This window comes from Anomaloglossus baeobatrachus, chromosome 1, assembly GCF_048569485.1.
Source record: "Anomaloglossus baeobatrachus isolate aAnoBae1 chromosome 1, aAnoBae1.hap1, whole genome shotgun sequence".
Lineage (NCBI taxonomy): Eukaryota > Metazoa > Chordata > Amphibia > Anura > Aromobatidae > Anomaloglossus > Anomaloglossus baeobatrachus.
Window position 1 is genome coordinate 848,682,066 of NC_134353.1, and position 22,444 is coordinate 848,704,509.

The following is a 22,444-nucleotide window of genomic DNA, read 5'->3' on the forward strand; positions in this document are numbered from 1 at the left end:
AGATGCGCCCTGCATGAAGGTGCGCACCTGAGCCAGTCGGGCGATACGCCGCTGGAATAATACCGACAGAGCCGACACCTGTCCCTTGAGGGAATTGAGGGACAGTCCTAGCTGCAGACCGGACTGTAGAAAAGACAGGATGGTCGGCAAAGAGAACGGCCAAGGAGCATGGCCGTAAGAGCGACACCAGGACAGGAAAATCTTCCAAGTCCTGTGGTAAATCTTGGCCGAGGAAGACTTCCGAGCCTGAGTCATAGTGGAGATGACCTCAGAAGGAATGCCTGAAGCCGTCAGGATCCAGGACTCAAGAGCCACGCCGTCAATTTGAGAGCCGCAGAATTCTGGCGGAAAAACGGACCTTGAGAGAGAAGGTGTGGGTGGTCCGGGAGATGCCACGGCATTTCTACGGACAGACGGAGCAGATCTGGGTACCAAGCTCGCCGGGGCCAGTCCGGAGCAATGATTATGACCCGACGGCCCTCCATTCTGATCTTGCGCAGAACCCTGGGCAAGAGAGCTAGAGGGGGAAACACATAGGCCAGACGGAACTGAGACCAAACTTGAACCAGCGCGTCCGCTGCGAAGGCCTGAGGATCGTGGGAGCGAGCCACGTAAACCGGGACCTTGTTGTTGTGCCGGGATGCCATTAGATCCACTTCCGGAGTGCCCCACTTGCGGCAGATTGACCTGAACACTGCCGGATGCAGGGCCCACTCGCCGCTGTCCACGGTTTGACGGCTGAGATAATCGGCCTCCCAGTTTTCCACGCCTGGGATGTGGACTGCGGATATGGTGAACTTGGAATCCTCCGTCCACTGAAGGATTCGTTGAACCTCCAACATCGCCAGGCGGCTGCGAGTCCCGCCCTGGTGATTGATGTAGGCAACCGCTGTCGCATTGTCCGACTGGACTCGAATGTGCTTGCCCGCCAACAGGTGGTGAAAGGCTACGAGAGCTAGAAGAACAGACCTGATTTCCAGCACATTGATCAAGAGGGCTGATTCGGACGGAGTCCAAGTGCCCTGTGCTCGGTGGTGGAGAAATACTGCTCCCCAGCCGGAGAGACTGGCATCCGTGGTGAGGATCACCCAGGACGGAATCAGGAAGGAGCGTCCCTGTGACAGAGAGAGGGGCCGAAGCCACCACTGAAGAGAGCTCCTGGTCTGCGGCGACAGAGCCACTAGCCTGTGCAAGGAAGAGGTCCGCTTGTCCCAACAGCGGAGAATGTCCAGCTGCAGGGGACGCAGATGGAACTGGGCAAAGGGAACCGCTTCCATTGACGCCACCATCTGACCCAGCACCTGCATGAGGTGCCTGATGGAATGACGGCGGGGCTGCAACAGAGAGCGCACCGCCAGATGAAGGGACTGCTGTTTGACTAAGGGCAGCTTCACAAGTGCCGGCAGAGTCTCGAATTGCATCCCTAGGTACGTGAGTTCCTGGGTCGGGGTCAGAGTGGACTTGGGCAGATTGACAAGCCACCCGAATTGAACAAGCGTGGCGAGAGTGAGCGAGACACTCCGCTGGCAGTCTGCACTGGATGAGGCCTTGACAAGAAGGTCATCCAGGTAAGGAATCACTGCCAACCCCTGGAGATGCAGGACCGCAACCACTGCTGCCATGACCTTGGTGAAAACACGAGGGGCCGTGGCTAACCCGAAGGGGAGAGCCACGAATTGGAAATGTTCCTCTCCGATTGCAAAGCGTAGCCAACGCTGGTGTGAAACCGCAATAGGCACATGCAGATAGGCATCTCTGATGTCGATGGATGCTAGAAAATCTCCTTGGGTCATTGAAGCAATGACCGATCTCAGAGATTCCATGCGAAAGCGCCGCACCTGAACATGCTTGTTGAGAAGCTTGAGATCCAGGATGGGCCGGAAGGAACCGTCCTTCTTGGGGACTAGGAAGAGGTTTGAGTAGAAACCTCTGAACCGTTCCCGGGCGGGAACCGGTACAATTACTCCGTTGGCCTGCAAGGATGCCACGGCCTGAGAGAAGGCGGCGGCCTTGGAGCAGGGGGGAGCGGACAGAAAAAATCTGTTTGGCGGGCTGGAAGAAAATTCTATCCTGTAGCCGTGGGAGATTATATCCCGCACCCACTGATCGGAGACGTGTTGAAACCACACGTCGCCAAAGTGGGAGAGCCTGCCACCGACCAAGGACGTTGCTGGCGCAGCCAGATAGTCAAGAGGAGGCTGCCCTAGTGGCAGCGGCTCCTCCGCTCTTCTGAGGACGCGGCTTCGCGCGCCAGTTCGGTTTACGATCCTTGGCTGAGGTAGTGGACGAAGCTGAGGGCTTAGAGGATGACCAGTTAGAGGAACGAAAGGAACGAAACCTCGACTGGTTCCTGCCCTGGACAGGTTTCCTGGTTTTAATTTATGGCAAGAAAGTACTCTTCCCGCCAGTAGCTTCCTTAATAATTTCATCCAGTTGTTCACCGAACAGCCGGGACCCAGCAAAGGGGAGCCCAGCAAGGTACTTCTTAGAAGAAGCGTCTGCTTTCCACTCTCGAAGCCACAAGATCCTGCGGATCGCGAGAGAATTAGCGGAAGCCACCGCCGTGCGGTGAGAAGCCTCTAGAATGGCAGACATGGCATAGGATGAAAAAGCCGAAGCCTGGGAAGTTAAGGCAACCATCTCGGGTATAGAGTCCCTGGCGAGGGAATGTATCTCCGCCAGAGAGGCAGAGACTGCCTTAAGAGCCCACACTGCTGCAAAAGACGGGGAGCACGAGGCTCCTGCCGCCTCATATACAGATTTGGCCAGAAGGTCAACCTGGCGGTCAGTGGGATCCTTAAGAGAGGTGCCATCGGCCACAGAAACGACTGTCCGGGCTGAGATTCTAGACACCGGAGGGTCCACCTTTGGGGACTGAGCCCACTCCTTAACCACCTCAGGTGGAAAGGGAAAACGGTCATCAGAACTACGCTTTGGAAAGCGTTTGTCAGGACAGGCCCTGGGCTTGGTAACAGTGGCCTGAAAACTGGAGTGGTTAAAAAACGTACTCCTAGCTCTCTTAGGAGAGGTAAACTGGTGTATTTCTACCAGAGAGGCTTGTTCCTCTGACACTGGTGGATTGAGGTTCAGTACGGAGTTAATGGATGCAATCAAGTCACTAACATCCGCATCACCCTCAGATAAGTCAATGGGGGTAGCGTCTGAGCCCACAGTAAAAGTATCCTCCTCGCCCTGCACCTCAGCTCGTGAATCAGAGCCGTGGGACGAGGAAGGAGAAGGGTCCCTGCGTCTCAGTTTAGGGGGACGGGGTCCTAAAACATGTTCTGAGAGCTCTGCAGAGCTCGGAGCAGCAGAGGCACCCTGAGAAGGGGGCTGATGCATGGTCAGCAGAGTCCGGGACAGCTGTCCCATGGAGTCGGCAAAAGACTGGGAGATAGCACTGGAAAAAGATGCTACCCAAGCCGGGGGTTCAGCCACCGGGGCCGGAGCGGCCGGGGGGACCCCTGAAGAGGCTCCAGGCTGAGGCACCACCATGTTAGAGCAGGCATCACAATGTGGGTATGTGCTCGGTTCAGACAGAATGAGCTTACATGCAGTGCATATAGAGTACAGCTTAGCAGACTTGCTCCTAGTGACAGACATGCTGCTGAGGTGGAGGCTCTGCAGTAAATAATACACTCCTATAGAATGACCCCCTGAGAGAGTGTATAATAAAGCCCACAACCAGAGGTTGTGGCTTACCAGACCGCTTTTTGTGTGCCCTCCGGATTCCACAGCTCAGACCCCCAGTTAATGCAGCAGCTGCAGCAGCCAGCGCCGATCAGTGTGAGAACGCTGATAAAATGGCGCTGGAGTGAGGAGGGGGGGCGGGGATTAGCCCAAGAGCGGGAATCCGGAGGGCCAAGGAGAGATACAGGGGAGGAAAACATCTCCTCAGAGAGGAGTGTCCTCCCCTCTGCTGAACGGCCGGTGGGCGGCGCCGCACTGCTCCCCTGCAAAAACTGACATGCAGAGGGACTGAAACCGAAACTAGGCCGCGACTGAAGCCGGGGCCTAGATTTTTACATGCGGCCGACGAGCAGGCACCCTCGGCGCGGTTCCCTTGGAAAAACCTAGAGAACCGGCCGGAAAACACAGCAGAGTTACAAAACATACTCTCCCCTCAATAAATGTACCCGGGACCTCTGAAAAACGTCTCAATACTTAGCTTTTGAGACGCAGGGCTAGGTCCCTGGGGGGGGGGTTAAGCGCTCCGTCCGGCAGGAACCTGACAGGGCTGCGGATGGAGACCGGTCTCCTGCAAGCAGAGAGGACCGTGATGGCTCCCACTTCAAGCCAGAGCCTCAGAGGATGGTGAAGGAGCGCGGCATGTGAAGGCTCCAGCCTTGTAAAGAAGGGAATTTTGTTTACTTACCGTAAATTCCTTTTCTTCTAGCTCCAATTGGGAGACCCAGACAATTGGGTGTATAGCTATTGCCTCTGGAGGCCACACAAAGTATTACACTTAAAAGTGTAAGGCCCCTCCCCTTCTGGCTATACACCCCCAGTGGGATCACTGGCTCACCAGTTTTAGTGCCAAAGCAAGAAGGAGGAAAGCCAATAACTGGTTTAAAGACCAATTCAATCCGAGGAAACATCGGAGAACTGAACCATACCACATGAACAACATGTGTACCCGAAAAAACAGAAAAACCCCGAGAAAACAGGGCGGGTGCTGGGTCTCCCAATTGGAGCTAGAAGAAAAGGAATTTACGGTAAGTAAACAAAATTCCCTTCTTCTTTTTCGCTCCTAATTGGGAGACCCAGACAATTGGGACGTCCAAAAGCAGTCCCTGGGTGGGTAAAAGAATACCTCGTGATAGGGCCGTCAAACAGCCCTTTCCTACAGGTGGGCAAACGCCGCCTGAAGGACTTATCTACCTAGGCTGGCGTCTGCCGAAGCGTAGGTATGCACCTGAAAATGCTTGGTAAAAGTATGCAGACTCAATCAGGTAGGTGCCTGACACACCTGCTGAGCCGTAGCCTGGTGCCGTAATGCCCAGGATGCACCCACGGCTCTGGTAGAATGGGCCTTCAGCCTTGAGAGAACCAGAAGCCCAGTAGAACTGTAGGTTTCAAGAATTGGTTCCTCGATCCCCCGAGCCAGGGTGGATTCCCGTGTCTTCCACCCACATCAGAACCTGCCGGACTTCCTGGAAGGCTTGCCGGTTGCGCGTTCTTCCTTGGTGGTTGATGTATGCCACCGCTGTGGAGTTGTCCGACTGAAGTCGGATTTGCTTGCTGTCCAGCTGCTGTTGGAAGGTTTGTAGGGCAAGATACACTGCTCTGTGTTCAAGAACATTGATCTGAAGGGTGGACTCTTGCTGAGTCCACGTACCCTGAGCGCTGTGGTGGAGAAAAACTGCTCCCCACCCTGATAGACTCGCGTCTGTCGTAACTATCGCCCAGGATGGGGATAGGAAGGACCTTCTTTTTGACCATGAGGTGGGAAGAAGCCACCACCGTAGAGATTCCTTGGCCGCCTGAGAAAGAAAGACGACTCTGTTGAGGGAGGTCGACTCCCCGTCCCATTGGCGGAGAATGTCACATTGTAGTGGACGCAGATGAAACTGCGCGAAAAGAACTGCCTCCATTGCTACCATCTTACGTAGGAAGTGCATGAGGCGTCTCAATGTGTGCGACTGGTTCTTAAAGAAGAGATTGCAGCCCGTAGTGAATGCTGTTTGTCTAGCGGAAGCTTCACTATCGCTGAGAGAGTATGAAACTCCATGCCTAGATATGTTAGCGATAGGGTCGGGGTCGGATCTGACTTCAAAAAGTTGATGATCCACCCAAAACTCTAGAGAGTCTCCAGCGCAACGTTCGGGCAGTGTCGGCATGTTTCCTAAGAGAGTGCCTTGACAAGTAGATCGTCTAAATATGGGATCACAGAGTGACCCTGAGAGTGCAGGACTGTGACTACTGCTGCCCTGACCTTGGCGAAGACCAGTGGGACTGTCGCTAGCCGGAAGGTAGAGCTACGAACAGAAGGTGTTCGTCTCCTATAACGAAGCGTAGAAACGCTAGTGCTCTGGATCAATCGGCACGTGTGGATAAGCATCCTTGATGCCTAATGATGCTAGGAAATCTCCTTGGGACATTGAGGCGATGACATGGCGGAGGGATTCCATCCGGAACCGCCTGGTGTCCACGAGCTTGCTGAGCAGTTTTAGATCCAGAACGGGACGGAACGGCCCGTTCTTATAGGCACCGCAAATAATTTGGGGTAAAAACCGTGACCTTGTTCCTGAAGAGGAACGGGGGTCATCACTCTTTCTGCCTATAGAGTGCACCCTGTTTGCAGAAGAGCAGCGGCTCGGCCGGGAGGTGGAGAAGTTCTGAAGAATCGAGTTGGAGGACGAGAAGTGAGCTCTATCCTGTACCCGTGAGACAGAATGTCTCACACCCAACGGTCATTGACCTATGGCAGCTAAATATCGCCAAGGCGGGTGAGCCTGCCACCGACCGAGGATGCGGAGAGAGGAGGCCGCAAGTCATGAGGAAGCCGCCTTGGAAGCGGGTTTTCAGACTGTCTCTTTTTTGGGCGTGACTGAGCCCGCCAAGAATCTGAGCTCCTCTGATCCTTTTGAGTCCACATTGGACGAGGAAAAATGGGACCTGCCCGAGCCTCGAAAAGACCGAAACCACGACTGCCTCCTGCTCTGTTGGGGTTTGTTGTGTCCGGGCTGAGGAAAGGATGAATCCTTACCCCTGGACTGTTTAATGGTTACATCCAAACGCTCACCAAACAGTCGGTCAGCAGAAAAAGGCAACTGGTTAAGCAACCTTTTTTGGAAGCAGAATCTGCCTTCCATTCACTTAACGAGCAGACCAGGCTCTGCTTAAAAACACGGAGCAGCGGAGGCTACTGCCGTACGGTTCGCAGAGTCTAGGGCAACCTGAATCGCGTAAGAAACAAATGCAGACATTTGAGAGGTTAAGGATGCCACCTGCGGCACAGATGTACGTGTAACCGTGTCAATCTGTGTAAGACAAGCTGAAATAGCTTGGAGTGCCCCAAGGGTGAGAATGCTGGAGCCAACGGTGCGCCGACAGTCTCATAGATGGATTTAGACCAGAGATCCATCTGTCTGTCAGTGGCATCTTTAAGTGCAGCTCCATCTCCCACTGCAACTATGGATCTAGCTACAAGCCTGGAGATTGGAGGATGCCGCTTGGGACACTGGGTCCAGTCCTTGACCACGTCAGAGGGCAGGGATAACGTGTATCCTAAGCCGTTTGGAGAAGCGCATATCTGGATAAGTGTGGTGTTCCTGGACTGCCTCTCTGAAGGCAGAGTGGTCCAGAAAAATACGTGAAGCTGACTCCTCCACTGGAGGAGCTGGGTGAGAAATAACCAACATTCTATTGATGGACGCTATAAGATTATTCACTATGGCGTCACCATTAGGTGTATCCAGATTGAGAGCGGTCTCAGGATCAGAATCCTGAGCCGCTACTTCCGCCTCATTACACAGAGAGTCCTTCTGCTAGGACCCTGATGAAACTGAGGGCCGCTCATAGTGAGCCCGCTTAGGCTGTCTGGGACTGACGTCTGTGCAGAGTCGTGACTCTGGGATGCGTGTGACATTCCCGGAGCTGTTAGTTGTTCACACTGAGGGGGGCCATGGATCAATGATTCAACAGTGCCCATGTTGTGAGAGACATGTCCGGACTGCTAGGCTTCTAGTATCATAGCCATAGTCTCAGAAAATCTGTCAGTAAATACTGCAGACACCGTCCTCATCCTCTGGCCATTAGCAGAGACTCCGGCTGAGTTGGATATAATGGGGGTCTATGTAACCTGCCGGCCGTATAGCCGTACATGCTGTACCGGCTGCATAGAAAAACATGTGGTTCTGCACCTTTGTTTTACACAGAGAATATGCTGATAACTCCTCCGCACAATCCAGGAGGGTATATACAACGTGCGACCAAACAGTGCAATGTATATAGTACAAGCATATCTATAAGTGCACTTCTGCACTAGTGGGGTTAGCACCACAGGTGCTGCTTAACGCCTGTTGCAGCGATTGTGTGACTATCAGAATGCCAGGGTCTTCCACACTTGTCTCTGTATCGTACAGAAACTGACACTAATGGCTGCCGGCGTCCTTGTAGAGAAGGAAGCCGTGGGCGTGCCTGAGAAAGTGCGGGAATCCGGTTTCACAGTGCACACAGTGAGAGGGGTGGAGTATGCAAAACATACTCCAGCTCTCAGCGCTGCTGTGCTATGCAGCGTCACGCCCCTACCCTGACTGTCAGGCCTGTGGGCGGTAACGAAGGGAGACTAGGCCCAGAAGCCGGGGACTCGAGTTAATAAGCGCGGCCGGCATATCAGTGCTGGCCGGCGCGGAAGTCCCCGGCGCACCACAAATCCCAGCGGCGCCTTAAATAAAAATGGCAGCGGCGGTTAGCGCAGTAGTCACCCAATACACTAACACACCCAGCAACGCTGTGGTGTGCGATGGCACTAGTGCGGACAGCGCCGCTGTCCCTGGCGCACTAACACACCCAGCAGTGCTGCCGTGTGTCTGCGCGGTCCCCACAGGGACACAGAGTACCTCCATGTAGCAGGGCCATGTCCCTGAAGATACTCCGCTCCATGTCCAGCAGATACCAGGGGCTGTGGATGGAGCACGGTCTCAGTGCCTGGAGACCGATAGAATCCCACTTCACCCAGAGCCCTGTAAAAAGGGATGGGGAAGGAAGCAGCATGTGGGCTCCAGCCTCCGTACCCGCAATGGGTACCTCAACCTTAACAAACACCTCCGACATGAAGTGGGGTGAGAAGGGAGCATGCTGGGAGCCCTGTATGGGCCCTCTTTTCTTCCATCCGACATAGTCAGCAGCTGCTGCTGACTAAACAGTGGAGCTATGCGTGGATGTGTTGCCTCCTTCGCACAAAGCACAAAACTGGTGAGCCAGTGATCCCACTGGGGGTGTATAGCCAGAAGGGGAGGGGCCTTACACTTTTAAGTGTAATACTTTGTGTGGCCTCCGGAGGCAATAGCTATACACCCAATTGTCTGGGTCTCCCAATTAGGAGCGAAAAAGAAGTCAACCTTAACAGCACCGCCGACACAGTGGGGTGAGAAGGGACATGCCGGGAGTCCAGACTGGACCCGCTTTTCTTCCATATCTTTGAAATCAAAAATCTTAAAAATTAAAAAATCAGAAAATGCATGTGTGTGTGTGACCTCCTGAACACAAAGCATTGAACTGGTTAGATTGTCATCCAGGGGGTGTATATAGCCCGGAGGGAGGAGCTACACGTTTTGAGTGTAGTACTTTGTGTGTCCTCCGGAGGCAGTAGCTATACACCCATGGTCTGGGTCTCCCATAAGGAACGATGAAGAAAAACACTTTAATACTCACCTAACGGTCGCGCTACGGTGGATTTGGGTCAGATGGGCTTATCCGGTGCCAGCACCCCCTCTTTCGTGTCCTACGTCATCCACACTCGTCTGCATTGAGGTCCTGCGCAGGCGCACTTTGATCTGCCCTGAGGGCAGATGAAAGTATTGTAGTGCGCTTGCGTGGGAGTGGCAAGTGTGTATGACGTAGAATGCGTCATGCACACAAGCTTCAGAAGAAGGATGAAGATGGCTGAAAGAGCAGGCACCGGACAACAGAGACGCCCATCTAACCCAAATCCACCGTAGCGTGACCGTTAGGTGAGTATTAAAGTGTTTTTTATGTTCTAACGGTCACGCTACGGTGGATTTGGGTTAGATGGGCGTCTCTGTTGTCCGGTGCCGGCGCCTGCTCTTTCAGCCATCTTCATCCTTCTTCTGAAGCTTGTGTGCATGACGCATTCTACGTCATACACACTTGCCACTCCCACACAAGCGCACTACAATACTTTCATCTGCCCTCAGGGCAAATCAAAGTGCGCCTGCGCAGGACCTCAATGCAGACGAGTGTGGATGACGTAGGACACAAAAGAGGGGGTGCTGGCACCGGATAAGCCCATCTGACCCAAATCCACCACAGCGCAACCGTTAGGCGAGTATTATAAAGTGTTTTTAACGTTCTACACAGCGGCCTGGGCTCTTATGTACAGCATTTTAGAATGCTGTATATAAGAGCTCGGTGGTGGTGGCCGCAGCTTATAGGCCCTAAAACTGGTGACAGGTTCCCTTTAATGAAGAATTGGGGAATTCATTAGGAGGCTATGCCACAACTCCGCATCTTCACAGCACCATGTGTCAGTGCACCTCGCCAGAAATATTACTCCAGGTCAGAGACTAGTGTAACATTTCGGGCATAAGAAACGCTGGCACTTTTGCTAAATTTAAAGAGCAGACGTAACTCATGTAAATGCCAAAAGTCACAACATTTTTGCTCCACTCTGAATTCCGTAAAATTTTTACAAAAGTATTTTCTTATTTTATTTTCTGGCAGAAACATTTTGATAAATCAGTCCTGGAATGTCTTCCAACTGACAAAGCCCTTAGGGACAGGTTCACACAGCAACTTTTCCAGCATGGCAAAAATGAAGAATTTTTCAAGAGGAAGACTCTTCAAGAAGCACGGGCGTATATTTAACTCCAGTCAACAATGAAGAAACACTAGCAGTTTTTCATTCAAAAATTAACTTGTATTTTAAGTATAGAGCATCTCCCAAGCACAAAAAACACCTGCACAATGGTGAGATCATGTCTTTTAACCACTTGGTGTCTTTGGAAACCCGAAGAGATTAAGAATAGCTAAAAAAAAAAAACCTGAACATATGAACAGTGAGTGATTTATCCATAGAAATGTATAAGTTTATTCTTTTCAGCATTTAGTTATAGGAAACTAGTCGCAAGGGCATTAGTACCTGCGCTCATTCTGCCCTCTTAGCAGGTTAGCACATCCACAGAGCCAATGCCAACAGCCTAGTGTCATCAGCGGTGACACGCGCTCCTGTGTCTGCGGTCATTGCTTCAGATGCCAGGCAGTGTGTATAATCAGAAGTCCCCGGCACTTCCGGTCATGCGCACTATGAAGTCGGGTGTATGCATCCCGCTTTTAGAGAGGTCTAGTGCGCATGACCGGAAGTGCCCGGTCTTCTCATCATGCGCACTGCCTGGCATCTGATGCAATGACAGCAGACTCAGGTACACGCGTCACTGCTGATGATGCTGGGCAGTGGGCATTGAATAACGTGTTCACACGCTTCTGTGGGCATACTAACATGCTAAGAGAGTGGAATGAGCGCAGGAACTAACGCCCATGCGACTAGTCCCTGCCCTCATTATCATATCATAAAGGATCTTTAGAAATACTTTTTCTAACGATCTCTTTATCTATGCTAGTGTATACAGGGACGGTTAGGCAGGGATTAGCAATATGCATCCAGAACTGCTCGTGGTTCTGGATGCATATTGCACCTGACAGGTTCCCTTTAAGAGTTTTTCAGGCAGGTTTTGGAAAGGAATCTGCCAGAAAAGACAAAGTGTCCAGATATCTAACGGGGGCAAATCTACGAGCTAGTGAAACATGCAGAGTCTAGTGTGCAGCTGAAAAGGACATCTGGGAGGAGCACGGTCTAGAAGACTTTTTTTTTTTAGACACTTGTACAGGAGCTACTCCCAATTTTCTAAATAGAATGGTGCTGAGAGAAATAAGCAAACCCTCAGAGGCCCCCCACCTTACCCCCAATACTGGAGAGCCTTTAGCCACCCGTTTCATTGTCAGCCAATACTGCTGGAAATGTTTGGATTTCAATCCAACAGCTGTGGGTAGCTGAAATCTATAATTTACCATCATTTTCATCATCCTCTTCCGTCACAGTTTCTTCGTAATTAGGTTTCTTTTTCTGCACCCTCGTCTTCTTTTCAGCCAGGGTCTCCTTAGGATTTCCATCCCCGTCTACTGAGTGAAGCTCAGATTGGTTGTCAGTATCCGGTGCGGGGGTCTTACCTATATAGACATAATGAGCACCTCATTCAGATAAGGAAAGGCTGTACATTACAGTACCAATGGATGCATAGAAGCAAGGTACATTATAGCACGAGAGTTCTCTACGTTGTGTACACTGGATCTCCTCCCACCTAATCACTGGTAAGTTCCAGCCTATGGGCAAAGGCTTGCAATAAATAAAACACAAAAGTATCTATTGCGGTCTATAACTATCAGAACATTGGGGGGGGGGGGGTATGATTTTATTTCCTTCCTTATTTTCCCACAAACCTCAATTCGGTTTTCCACTACAAAACATAACTTTTAGGCTATATAAGTGCCCTATGGGTTTTACGCACAAGTCTGATAAATAAGGGCCGTTTCACACATCCAGTATTTCGCCGGATGCGTCACACTCCAGTACAGTGTAATACAGTACAATGGCATTGTGGCAAACTCCGGTCACATGCTGTCATGTGACTGGAGCATGTGCCCGGAGCTTGCCGCAATGCCATTTTGTATTACACTGTACTGGAGTGTGACGGATCCAGCAAACTGGCGAAATGCCGGATGTGTGAAATGGCTCTTTTCCTTGTTGGGAAACCATAGTAAAATGGTAAAAAAAAACAATCCGATGGGATAATTGTACCAACACCTGTATGTGTAGACTGTATAAAGAAAATACCCAGTTCTGTAGGGGAAGAGAATGATATCTCACTTTTCCTAGGCTTCTTTTTTGGCATCCGTGTTAAATCATCATCCTGCGACTCACGATTTTCCTCCTCCGGCTTCTTTGTGTTATCTTTTTTCCTCTTGGCCTTTTTCTTTTTGAGAGGATCAGCCGCCCCTGAGCATTCATCAGCCACTAGAGATCGCTTGTTCTCCTTCTCAGCTGTTCCTGTATCCGCTCCTTCCTCCTCCGATATGACAGATTCCTCATCACAAAGGATTTGTTCTGCGGCAGTTTTATCTGTTGTTACAGCAATCAAATCTATTAATATGCTATAAAGAGGTTGCCCAATACTTTAACATTGATTGATTATTCATAGGATAGGTCATCAACGTCTGATCGATCGGGGTCCAACACCCTGCACCACCACCAATCAGCTGTTCTCAGTGCCGGTGGCGGCAGCAGGGGGCCAGAAATGCTAAGTTCTGCAGCTGCCCAGTCTTCTGATGGCAACCACGGCCGGGTACTGCAGATCCACCTCCTATTGATTTCAATGGCAGTACCTGGCCGCTATCAGAAGATGGGCCAGCTCTAGAACTGAGTACTTCAAGCTGCTTGCTGCTGCCGTTGACACCAACAACAGCTGATCTGTGGAGGTGCCGGTGTCAGACCCTTGCTGATCCGATCAGAAGCCATTAACAGATCAGCAAACCATTTTGTAAGAGATTCCCAACCCTAAACACTTCACATCTCATTTGTGGACGAGAAGCTTCTTTAAAATCAGTAAATCCCATTCTTTATCCATTTAGATATTTCTAAGGTGCTGGTTGCCGCAAGTTTCTCGTAACGTTCTGACATTATCAGTGTCAGGTGTACACAGATAAGGAGAACGTTTAATCATTGTTTCCCTCTCTACTCCTCAAGTTTGGGGTTGGTGTATTGAATGGCTTTGGGCATTTTCTAATTCTTATTATTACATGAAAAAAAGAGAATTTTGTTTACTTACCGTAAATTCTTTTTCTTATAGTTCCGACATGGGAGACCCAGACCATGGGTGTATAGCTTCTGCCTCCGGAGGACACACAAAGTACTACACTAAAAGTGTAGCTCCTCCCTCCGAGCATATACACCCCCTGGATGACAAATCTAACCAGTTTAGTGCAAAAGCTGAAGGAGGACAGCCACCCATAAGTAGAGATAGAGTAAAACCAGGAATAACCGGAACCTCTGTCTACAACAACAGCCGGTGAAAACACACGGAACAAGAACTGCCAACAGGCAACAGGGAGGGTGCTGGGTCTCCCATGTCGGAACTATAAGAAAAAGAATTTACGGTAAGTAAACAAAATTCTCTTTTTCTTCATCGTTCCTTATGGGAGACCCAGACCATGGGACGTCTCAAAGCAGTCCATGGGTGGGAAATAAACAGAAACTGAGAAGTAGGCAAAACCTAACTTCACAAATGGGCGACAGCCGCCTGAAGGATGCGTCTGCCCAAGCTCGCATCTGCCGAAGCATGAGCATGCACTTGGTAGTGCTTCGAAAAGGTGTGCAGACTAGACCAAGTGGCAGCCTGACAAACCTGCTGAGCCGTAGCCTGGTGCCTGAAAGCCCAGGAGGCACCGACAGCTCTGGTCGAGTGCGCCTTAATCCCTGGCGGTGGAGGCACCTGAGAACATTGGTAGGCATCGGATATGGCCGACCTAATCCAACGAGCTAGGGTCGGTTTAGAAGCCGAGAGACCCTTGCGCTGACCCGTGGTTAGCACAAAAAGAGAGGTGCACCGCCTAAGAGCGGCGGTGCGTGACACATAGATTCGGAGCGCCCGCACCAAATCCAAAGTATGCAACGCTTTCTCAAAGCGATGCACAGGGGCCGGACAAAGGGAAGGCAAGAAATGTCCTGGTTAAGGTGGAAAGGAGACACCACCTTAGGGAGAAAATCCGGAGTCGGACGAAGAACCACCTTGTCTTGGTGAAAAACCAAAAAAGGTGACTCCGAAGAGAGCGCAGCCAAATCAGAGACTCTCCTGAGAGAAGTTATGGCCACCAGAAAGACCACTTTCTGTGAAAGTCGAAACAAAGGAACCTCCCTAAGAGGCTCAAAGGGGGGTTTCTGTAAGGCCGTGAGGACCAGATTAAGGTCCCAGGGATCCAAAGGCCGCCGGTAAGGAGGAATGATGTGAGATGCGCCCTGTATGAAGGTGCACACCTGGGCCAGTCGGGCGATACGCCGCTGGAACAATACCGACAGAGCCGAGACCTGTCCCTTGAGGGAATTGAGGGATAGTCCTAGCTGCAGACCGGACTGTAGAAAGGACAGGATGGTCGGCAAAGAAAACGGCCAAGGAGCATGGCCGGAAGAGCGACACCAGGACAGGAAAATCCTCCAAGTCCTGTGGTAAATCCTGGCAGAGGAAGACTTCCGAGCCTGAGTCATAGTGGAGATGACCTCGGAAGGAATGCCTGAAGCAGTCAGGATCCAGGACTCAAGAGCCACGCCGTCAATCTGAGAGCCGCAGAATTCTGGCGGAAAAACGGACCTTGAGAGAGAAGGTCTGGGCGGTCCGGGAGATGCCACGGCATTTCTACGGACAGACGGAGCAGTCTGGAGCAGTCTGGGCCAGTCTGGAGCAATGATTATAACCCGACGGCCCTCCATTCTGATCTTGCGTAGGACTCTGGGCAAGAGAGCTAGAGGGGGAAACACGTAGGCCAGACGGAACTGGGACCAATCTTGAACCAGCGCGTCCGCTGCGAAGGCCTGAGGATCGTGGGAGCGAGCCACGTAAACCGGGACCTTGTTGTTGTGCCGGGATGCCATTAGATCCACTTCCGGAGTGCCCCACTTGCGGCAGATTAACCGGAACACTGCCGGATGCAGGGCCCACTCGCCGCTGTCCACGCTTTGACGGCTGAGATAATCTGCCTCCCAGTTTTCTACGCCTGGGATGTGGACTGCGGATATGGTGGACTTGGAGTCCTCCGTCCACTGAAGGATGCGTTGAACCTCCAACTTCGCCAGGCGGCTGCGAGTCCCGCCCTGGTGATTGATGTAGGCAACAGCTGTCGCGTTGTCCGACTGGACTCGAATGTGCTTGCCCGCCAACAGGTGGTGAAAGGCTACGAGAGCTAGAAGTACAGCCCTGATTTCCAGCAAATTGATCAAGAGGGCTAATTCGGACGGAGTCCAAGTGCCCTGTGCTCGGTGGTGGAGAAATACTGCTCCCCAGCCGGAGAGACTGGCGTCCGTGGTGAGGATCACCCAGGACGGAGTCAGGAAGGAGCATCCCTGAGTCAGAGAGAGGGGCCGAAGCCACTACTGAAGAGAGCTCCTGGTCTGTGGCGACAGAGCCACTAGCCTGTGCAAGGAAGAGGTCCGCTTGTCCCAAAAGCGGAGAATGTCCAGCTGCAGAGGACGCAGATGGAACTGAGCAAAGGGAACCGCTTCCATTGACGCCACCATCTGACCCAGCACCTGCATGAAGTGCCTGATGGAATGACGGCGGGGCTTCAACAGAGAACGCACCGCCAGATGAAGGGACTGCTGTTTGACTAAGGGCAGCTTCACAAGTGCCGGCAGAGTCTCGAATTGCATCCCTAGGTACGTAAGTTCCTGGGTCGGGGTCAGAGTGGACTTGGGCAGATTGACAAGCCACCCGAATTGAACAAGCGTGGCGAGAGTGAGCGAGACACTCCGCTGGCAGTCTGCACTGGATGAGGCCTTGACTAGAAGGTCGTCCAGGTAGGGGATTACTGCCAACCCCTGGAGATGCAGAACCGCAACCACTGCTGCCATGACCTTGGTGAACACACAAGGGGCCGTGGCTAACCCGAAGGGGAGAGCCACGAATTGGAAATGTTCCTCTCCGATTGCAAAGCGTAGCCAACGCTGGTGTGAAACTGCAATTGGCACATGCAGATAAGCATCTCTGATGTCGATGGATGCTAGAAAATCTCCTTGGGTCATTGAGGCAATGACCGATCGCAGAGATTCTATGTGAAAGTGCCGCACCTGAACATGCTTGTTGAGAAGCTTGAGATCCAGGATGGGCCGGAAGGAACCGTCCTTCTTGGGGACTAGGAAGAGGTTTGAGTAGAAACCTCTGAACCGTTCCCGGGCGGGAACCGGAACAATTACTCCGTTGGCCTGCAAGGATGCCACGGCCTGTGAGAAGGCGGCGGCTTTGGAGCAGGGGGGAGTGGACATAAAAAATCTGTTTGGCGGGCTGGAAGAAAATTCTATCCTGTAGCCGTGGGAGATGATATCCCGCACCCACTGATCGAAGACGTGTTGAAACCACACGTCGCCAAAGTGGGAGAGCCTGCCACCGACCCAGGACGTTGCTGGCGCAGCCAGATAGTCAAGAGGAGGCTGCCTTAGTGGCAGCGGCTCCTCCGTTCTTCTGAGGACGCGGCTTCACGCGCCAGCAGGGTTTTCGATCCTTGGCTGAGTTAGTGGACGAAGCTGAGGGCTTAGAGGATGACCAGTTAGAGGAACGAAAGGAACGAAACCTCGACTGGTTCCTGCCCTGGACAGGTTTCCTGGTTTTAGTTTGTGGCAAGGAAGTACTCTTCCCGCCAGTAGCTTCCTTAATAATTTCATCCAGTTGTTCACCAAACAGCCGGGACCCAGCAAAGGGGAGCCCAGCAAAGGGGAGCCCAGCAAGATACTTCTTGGAAGAAGCGTCTGCTTTCCACTCTCGAAGCCACAAGATCCTGCGGATCGCGAGGGAATTAGCGGAAGCCACCGCCGTGCGGTGAGAAGCCTCCAGAATGGCAGACATGGCATAGGATGAAAAAGCCGAAGCCTGGGAAGTTAAGGCAACCATCTCGGGAATAGAGTCCCTGGCGAGGGAATGTATCTCCGCCAGAGAAGCAGAGACTGCCTTAAGAGCCCACACTGCTGCAAAGGACGGGGAGAACGAGGCTCCTGCCGCCTCATATACAGATTTGGCCAGAAGGTCAACCTGGCGGTCAGTGGGATCCTTAAGAGAGGTGCCATCGGCCACAGATACGACTGTCCAGGCTGAGACTCTAGACACCGGAGGGTCTACCTTTGGTGAGTGAGCCCACTCCTTGACCACTTCTGGTGGAAAGGGAAAACGGTCATCAGAACTACGCTTTGGGAAGCGTTTGTCAGGACAGGCTCTGGGCTTGGTAACAGTGGCCTGAAAACTGGAGTGGTTAAAAAACATACTCCTTGCTCTCTTAGGTGAGGTAAACTGGTGTTTTTCTACCAGAGAGGCTTGTTCCTCTGACACTGGTGGATTGAGGTTCAGTACGGAGTTAATGGATGCAATCAAGTCACTAACATCCACATCACCCTCAGATAAATCAATGGGGTACATAGAGGTAGCGTCTGAGCCCACAGTAAAAGTATCCTCCTCGCCCTGCAATTCAGCTCGTGAATCAGAGCCGTGGGACGAGGAAGGAGAAGAGTCCCTGCGTCTCCGTTTAGGAGGACGGGGTCCTAAAACATGCTCTGTTAGCTCTGCAGAGCGAGTCGGAGCAGCAGAGGCGCCCTGAGAAGGGGGCTGATGCATGGTCAGCAGAGTCCGGGACAGCTGTCCCATGGAGTCGGCAAAAGACTGGGAGATAGCTCTGGAAAAAGATGCTACCCAAGCCAGGGGTTCAGCCACCGGGGCCGGAGCAGCCGGAGGAACCCCTGAGGAGGCTCCAGGCTGAGGCACCACCATGTTAGAGCAGGCATCACAATGTGGCTATGTGCTCGATTCAGGCAGAATGAGCTGACATGCAGTGCATATAGAGTACAGCCTTGCAGCCTTGCTCCTAGTGAGAGACATGCTGCTGAGGTGGAGGCTCTGCAGTAAAGAATACACTCCTTTAGAATGACCCCCTGAGAGTGTATAATAAAGCCCACAACCAGAGGTTGTGGCTTACCAGACCGGTTTTTGTGTGCCCTCCGGATTCCACAGCTTGGACCCCCAGTGGATGCAGAAGTTGCAGCAGCCAGCGCCGATCAGTGAGTGAATGCTGATAAAAAGGCGCCGGAGTGAGGAGGGGGGGCGGGGTTTAGCCCAAGAGCGGGAACCGGAGGGCCAAGGAGAGATACAGGGGAGGGAAACATCTCCTCAGAGAGGAGTGTCCTCCCCTCTGCTGAACGGCCGGTGGGCGGCGCCGCACTGGTCCCCTGCAAAAACTGACATGCAGAGGGACTGAAACCGAAACTAGGCCGCGACTGAAGCCGGGGCCTAGATTTTTACATGCGGCCGACGAGCAGGCACCCTCGGCGCGGTTCTCAAGAAAAACCCAGAGAACCGGCCGGAAATCACAGCAAAGTTAACAAACACACTCTCCCCTCAATAAATGTACAAGGGACCCCTGAATAACGTCTCAATACTTAGCTTATGAGACGCAGGGCCAGGTCCCTGGGGGGGGGGTGAGCGCTCCGTCCGGCAGGATCCTGACAGGGCTGCGGATGGAGACCGGTCTCCTGCAAAGCAGAGAGAACCGTGATGGCTCCCACTTCAAGCCAGAGCCTCAGGGGATGGTGAAGGAGCGCGGCATGTGAAGGCTCCAGCCTTGTAAAGTCAACCTTAACAGCACCGCCGACACAGTGGGGTGAGAAGGGACATGCCGGGAGTCCAGACTGGACCCGCTTTTCTTCCAAATCTTTGAAATCAAAAATCTTAAAAATCAAAAATCAGAGAATGCATGTGTGTGTGTGTGTGTGACCTCCTGAACACAAAGCATTGAACTGGTTAGATTTGTCATCCAGGGGGTGTATATGCTCGGAGGGAGGAGCTACACTTTTAGTGTAGTACTTTGTGTGTCCTCCGGAGGCAGAAGCTATACACCCATGGTCTGGGTCTCCCATAAGGAACGATGAAGAAATAAAAATTGCACATTTCACAGCAGCAAACTGGGTACAATCACATACAACTGATCTGCTGCAGAATTTTCTTAAAATTTCCCCATTCTTCTGGATGGGGATTGTATGACTCAATGCACATGCTGCAGAAAAATAAATCCCAATGGTAGAACAATTTTTTTTTAAAAAAAACACTCCTATTAAATATGATTACATAATAAGGCTATGTGCGCACTTTGCGTTTTTTCTTGAATTTCCGCAGCGTTTTGAACTGCAGTGTTTTAATGTCAAAATGCATGCGTTTTGATTTTCAAGCAAAGTCTATGTGAAGAAGGGAATTTTGTTTACTTACCGTAAATTCCTTTTCTTCTAGCTCTAATTGGGAGACCCAGACAATTGGTGTATAGGCTATGCCTCCGGAGGCCGCACAAAGTATTACACTCAAAAGTGTTAAGCCCCTCCCCTTCTGCCTATACACCCCCCGTGCTCCCACGGGCTCCTCAGTTTTGGTGCAAAAGCAAGAAGGAGGAAAAGATTATAAACTGGTGTAAAGTATATTCAATCCGAAGGAATATCGGAGAACTGAAACCAAACAACATGAACAACATGTGTACACAAAAAAACAGGGGCGGGTGCTGGGTCTCCCAATTGGAGCTAGAAGAAAAGGAATTTACGGTAAGTAAACAAAATTCCCTTCTTCTTTGTCGCTCTATTGGGAGACCCAGACAATTGGGATGTCCAAAAGCAATCCCTGGGTGGGTAAAATAATACCTCGTAATAGAGCCGTAAAACGGCCCCTTCCTACAGGTGGGCAACCGCCGCCTGAAGGACTCGTCTACATAGGCTGGCATCCGCCGAAGCATAGGTATGCACCTGATAGTGTTTCGTGAAAGTGTGCAGACTCGACCAGGTAGCCGCCTGACACACCTGCTGAGCCGTAGCCTGGTGCCTCAAAGCCCAGGACGCGCCCCCGGCTCTGGTAGAATGGGCCTAGAGCCCTGAGGGAACCGGCAGCCCGGTAAGCTTCGAGAATTGGTTCCTTGATCCACCGGGCCAGGGTTGATTTGAAAGCCTGTGACCCTTTACGCTGGTCAGCGACAAGGACAAAGAGTGCATCCGAGCGGCGCAGGGGCGCCGTACGAGAAATGTAGAGTCTGAGTGCTCTCACCAGATCTGACCAGTGCAAATCCTTTTCACATTGGTGAACTGGATGATGACAAAAAGAGGGTAAGGAGATATCCTGATTGAGATGAAAGGGGGGTACCCCCCTTGGGAGAAATTCCAGAACCGGACGCAGAACCACCTTGTCCTGGTGAACACCAGGAAAGGGGCTTTGCACGACAACATTGCTAGCTCAGACACTCTCCGAAGTGAAGTGACTGCTACTAGGAAAATCACTTTCTGCGAAAGGCGCGAGAAAGAAATATCCCTTATTGGATCGAATGGTGGTTTCTGAAGAACCATCAGCACCCCGTTCAGATCCCAGGGTTCTAACGGCCGCTTGTAAGGATGAACGATGTGACAACCCCCTGCAGGAACGTGCATACCTGTGGAAGTCTGGCTAGGCGCTACTGGAAAAAACACAGAGAGCGCTGAGACTTGTCCCTTAAGGGAGCCGAGCGACAAACCCTTTTCCAGTCCAGATTGAAGGAAGGACAGAAAAATGGGCAAGGCAAAAGGCCAGGGAGAAAAACCCCGAGCAGAGCACCACGACAGGAAAATTTTTCCACGCCCTGTGGTAGATCTTGGCGGACGTTGGTTTCCTAACCTGTCTCATAGTGGCAATGACCTCTTGAGATAATCCTGAAGACGCTAGATCTAGGACTCAATGGCCACAGTGTCAGGTTGAGGGCCGCAGAATTCAAATGGAAAAACGGCCCTTGAGACAGCAAGTCTGGACGGACTGGTAGTGCCCACGTTTGGCCTACCGTGAGATGCCACAGATCCGGGTACCACGACCTCCTCGGCCAGTCTGGAGTGACGAGGATGGCGCGGCGGCAGTCGGCCCTGATCGTGCGTAACACTCTGGGCAACAGTGCCAGCGGAGGAAACACATAAGGGAGTTGAAACTGCGACCAATTCCGAACTAAGGCGTCTGCCGCCATAGCTCTGTGATCGTGAGAGCGTGCCATGAATGCCATGACCTTGTTGTTGTGCCGGGACGCCATTAGGTCGACGTCCGGCCTCCCTCAGCGGCAACAGATCTCCTGAAACACGCCCGGGTGAAGAGACCATTCCCCTGCGTCCATGCCCTGGCGACTGAGAAAGTCTGCTTCCCAGTTTTCGACGCCCGGGATGTGAACTGCGGAGATGGTGGAGGCCGTGGCTTCCACCCACATCAAAATCCGCCGGACTTCCTGGAAGGCTTGCCGACTGCGTGTTCCGCCTTGGTGGTTGATGTAAGCCACCACTGTGGAGTTGTCCGACTGAATTCGGATCTGCTTGCCTTCCAGCCACTGCTGGAACACATTTTAGGGCAAGATACACTGCCCTGATCTTCAGAACATTGATCTGAAGCGAGGACTCTTGCTGAGTCCACGTACCCTGAGCCCTGTGGTGGAGAAAGACTGCTCCCCACCCTGACAGACTCGCGTCCGTCATGACCACCTCCCAGGATGGGGGTAGGAAGGATTTCCCATGCGATAATGAAGTGGGAAGAAAGCCACCCCCTAAGGGAAGCTTTGGTTGCCTGAGAGAGGGAGACGTTCCTGTCGAGGGACGTCGGTTTCCTGTCCTATTTGCGTAGGATGTCCCAATGAAGAGGACGCAGGTGAAACTGCGCGAAAGGAACTGCCTCCATTGCTGCCACCATCTTCCCCAGGAAGTGCATGAGGCCCTTCAAGGGGTGTGCTTGACCTTGAAGGAGAGATTGCACCCCTTTCTGTAGTGAACGCTTGTTGATCAGCGGAAGCTTCACTATCGCCGATAGGGTATGAAACTCCATGCCAAGATATGTCAGCGATTGGGCTGGTGTCAGATTTGACTTTGGAAAATTGATGATCCACCCGAAACTCTGGAGAGCCCCCAGAGAAGCGTCGGGGCTGTGTTGGC

The 22,444-nt window shown here is 52.1% G+C and overlaps 1 protein-coding gene across 4 annotated transcripts in view; it reads right to left on the reverse strand.

Annotated features, from left to right (window-relative positions):
- Positions 1-22,444, reverse strand: part of BDP1 (BDP1 general transcription factor IIIB subunit) — a 260,324-nt gene that overhangs the window by 162,324 nt on the left and 75,556 nt on the right. For all 4 annotated transcript variants that reach the window (XR_012727216.1, XR_012727217.1, XM_075325283.1 and 1 more), the window contains exons 10-11: positions 12,608-12,859; positions 11,752-11,910 (exon numbers count right to left, since the gene is read on the reverse strand). Coding sequence is in view for 2 of the 4 variants with exons in the window: in XM_075325283.1 (XP_075181398.1) it covers positions 11,752-11,910; positions 12,608-12,859 (411 nt within the window). In the remaining 2 variants the exon portion in view is untranslated. The remainder of the gene's footprint in view (positions 1-11,751; positions 11,911-12,607; positions 12,860-22,444) is intronic.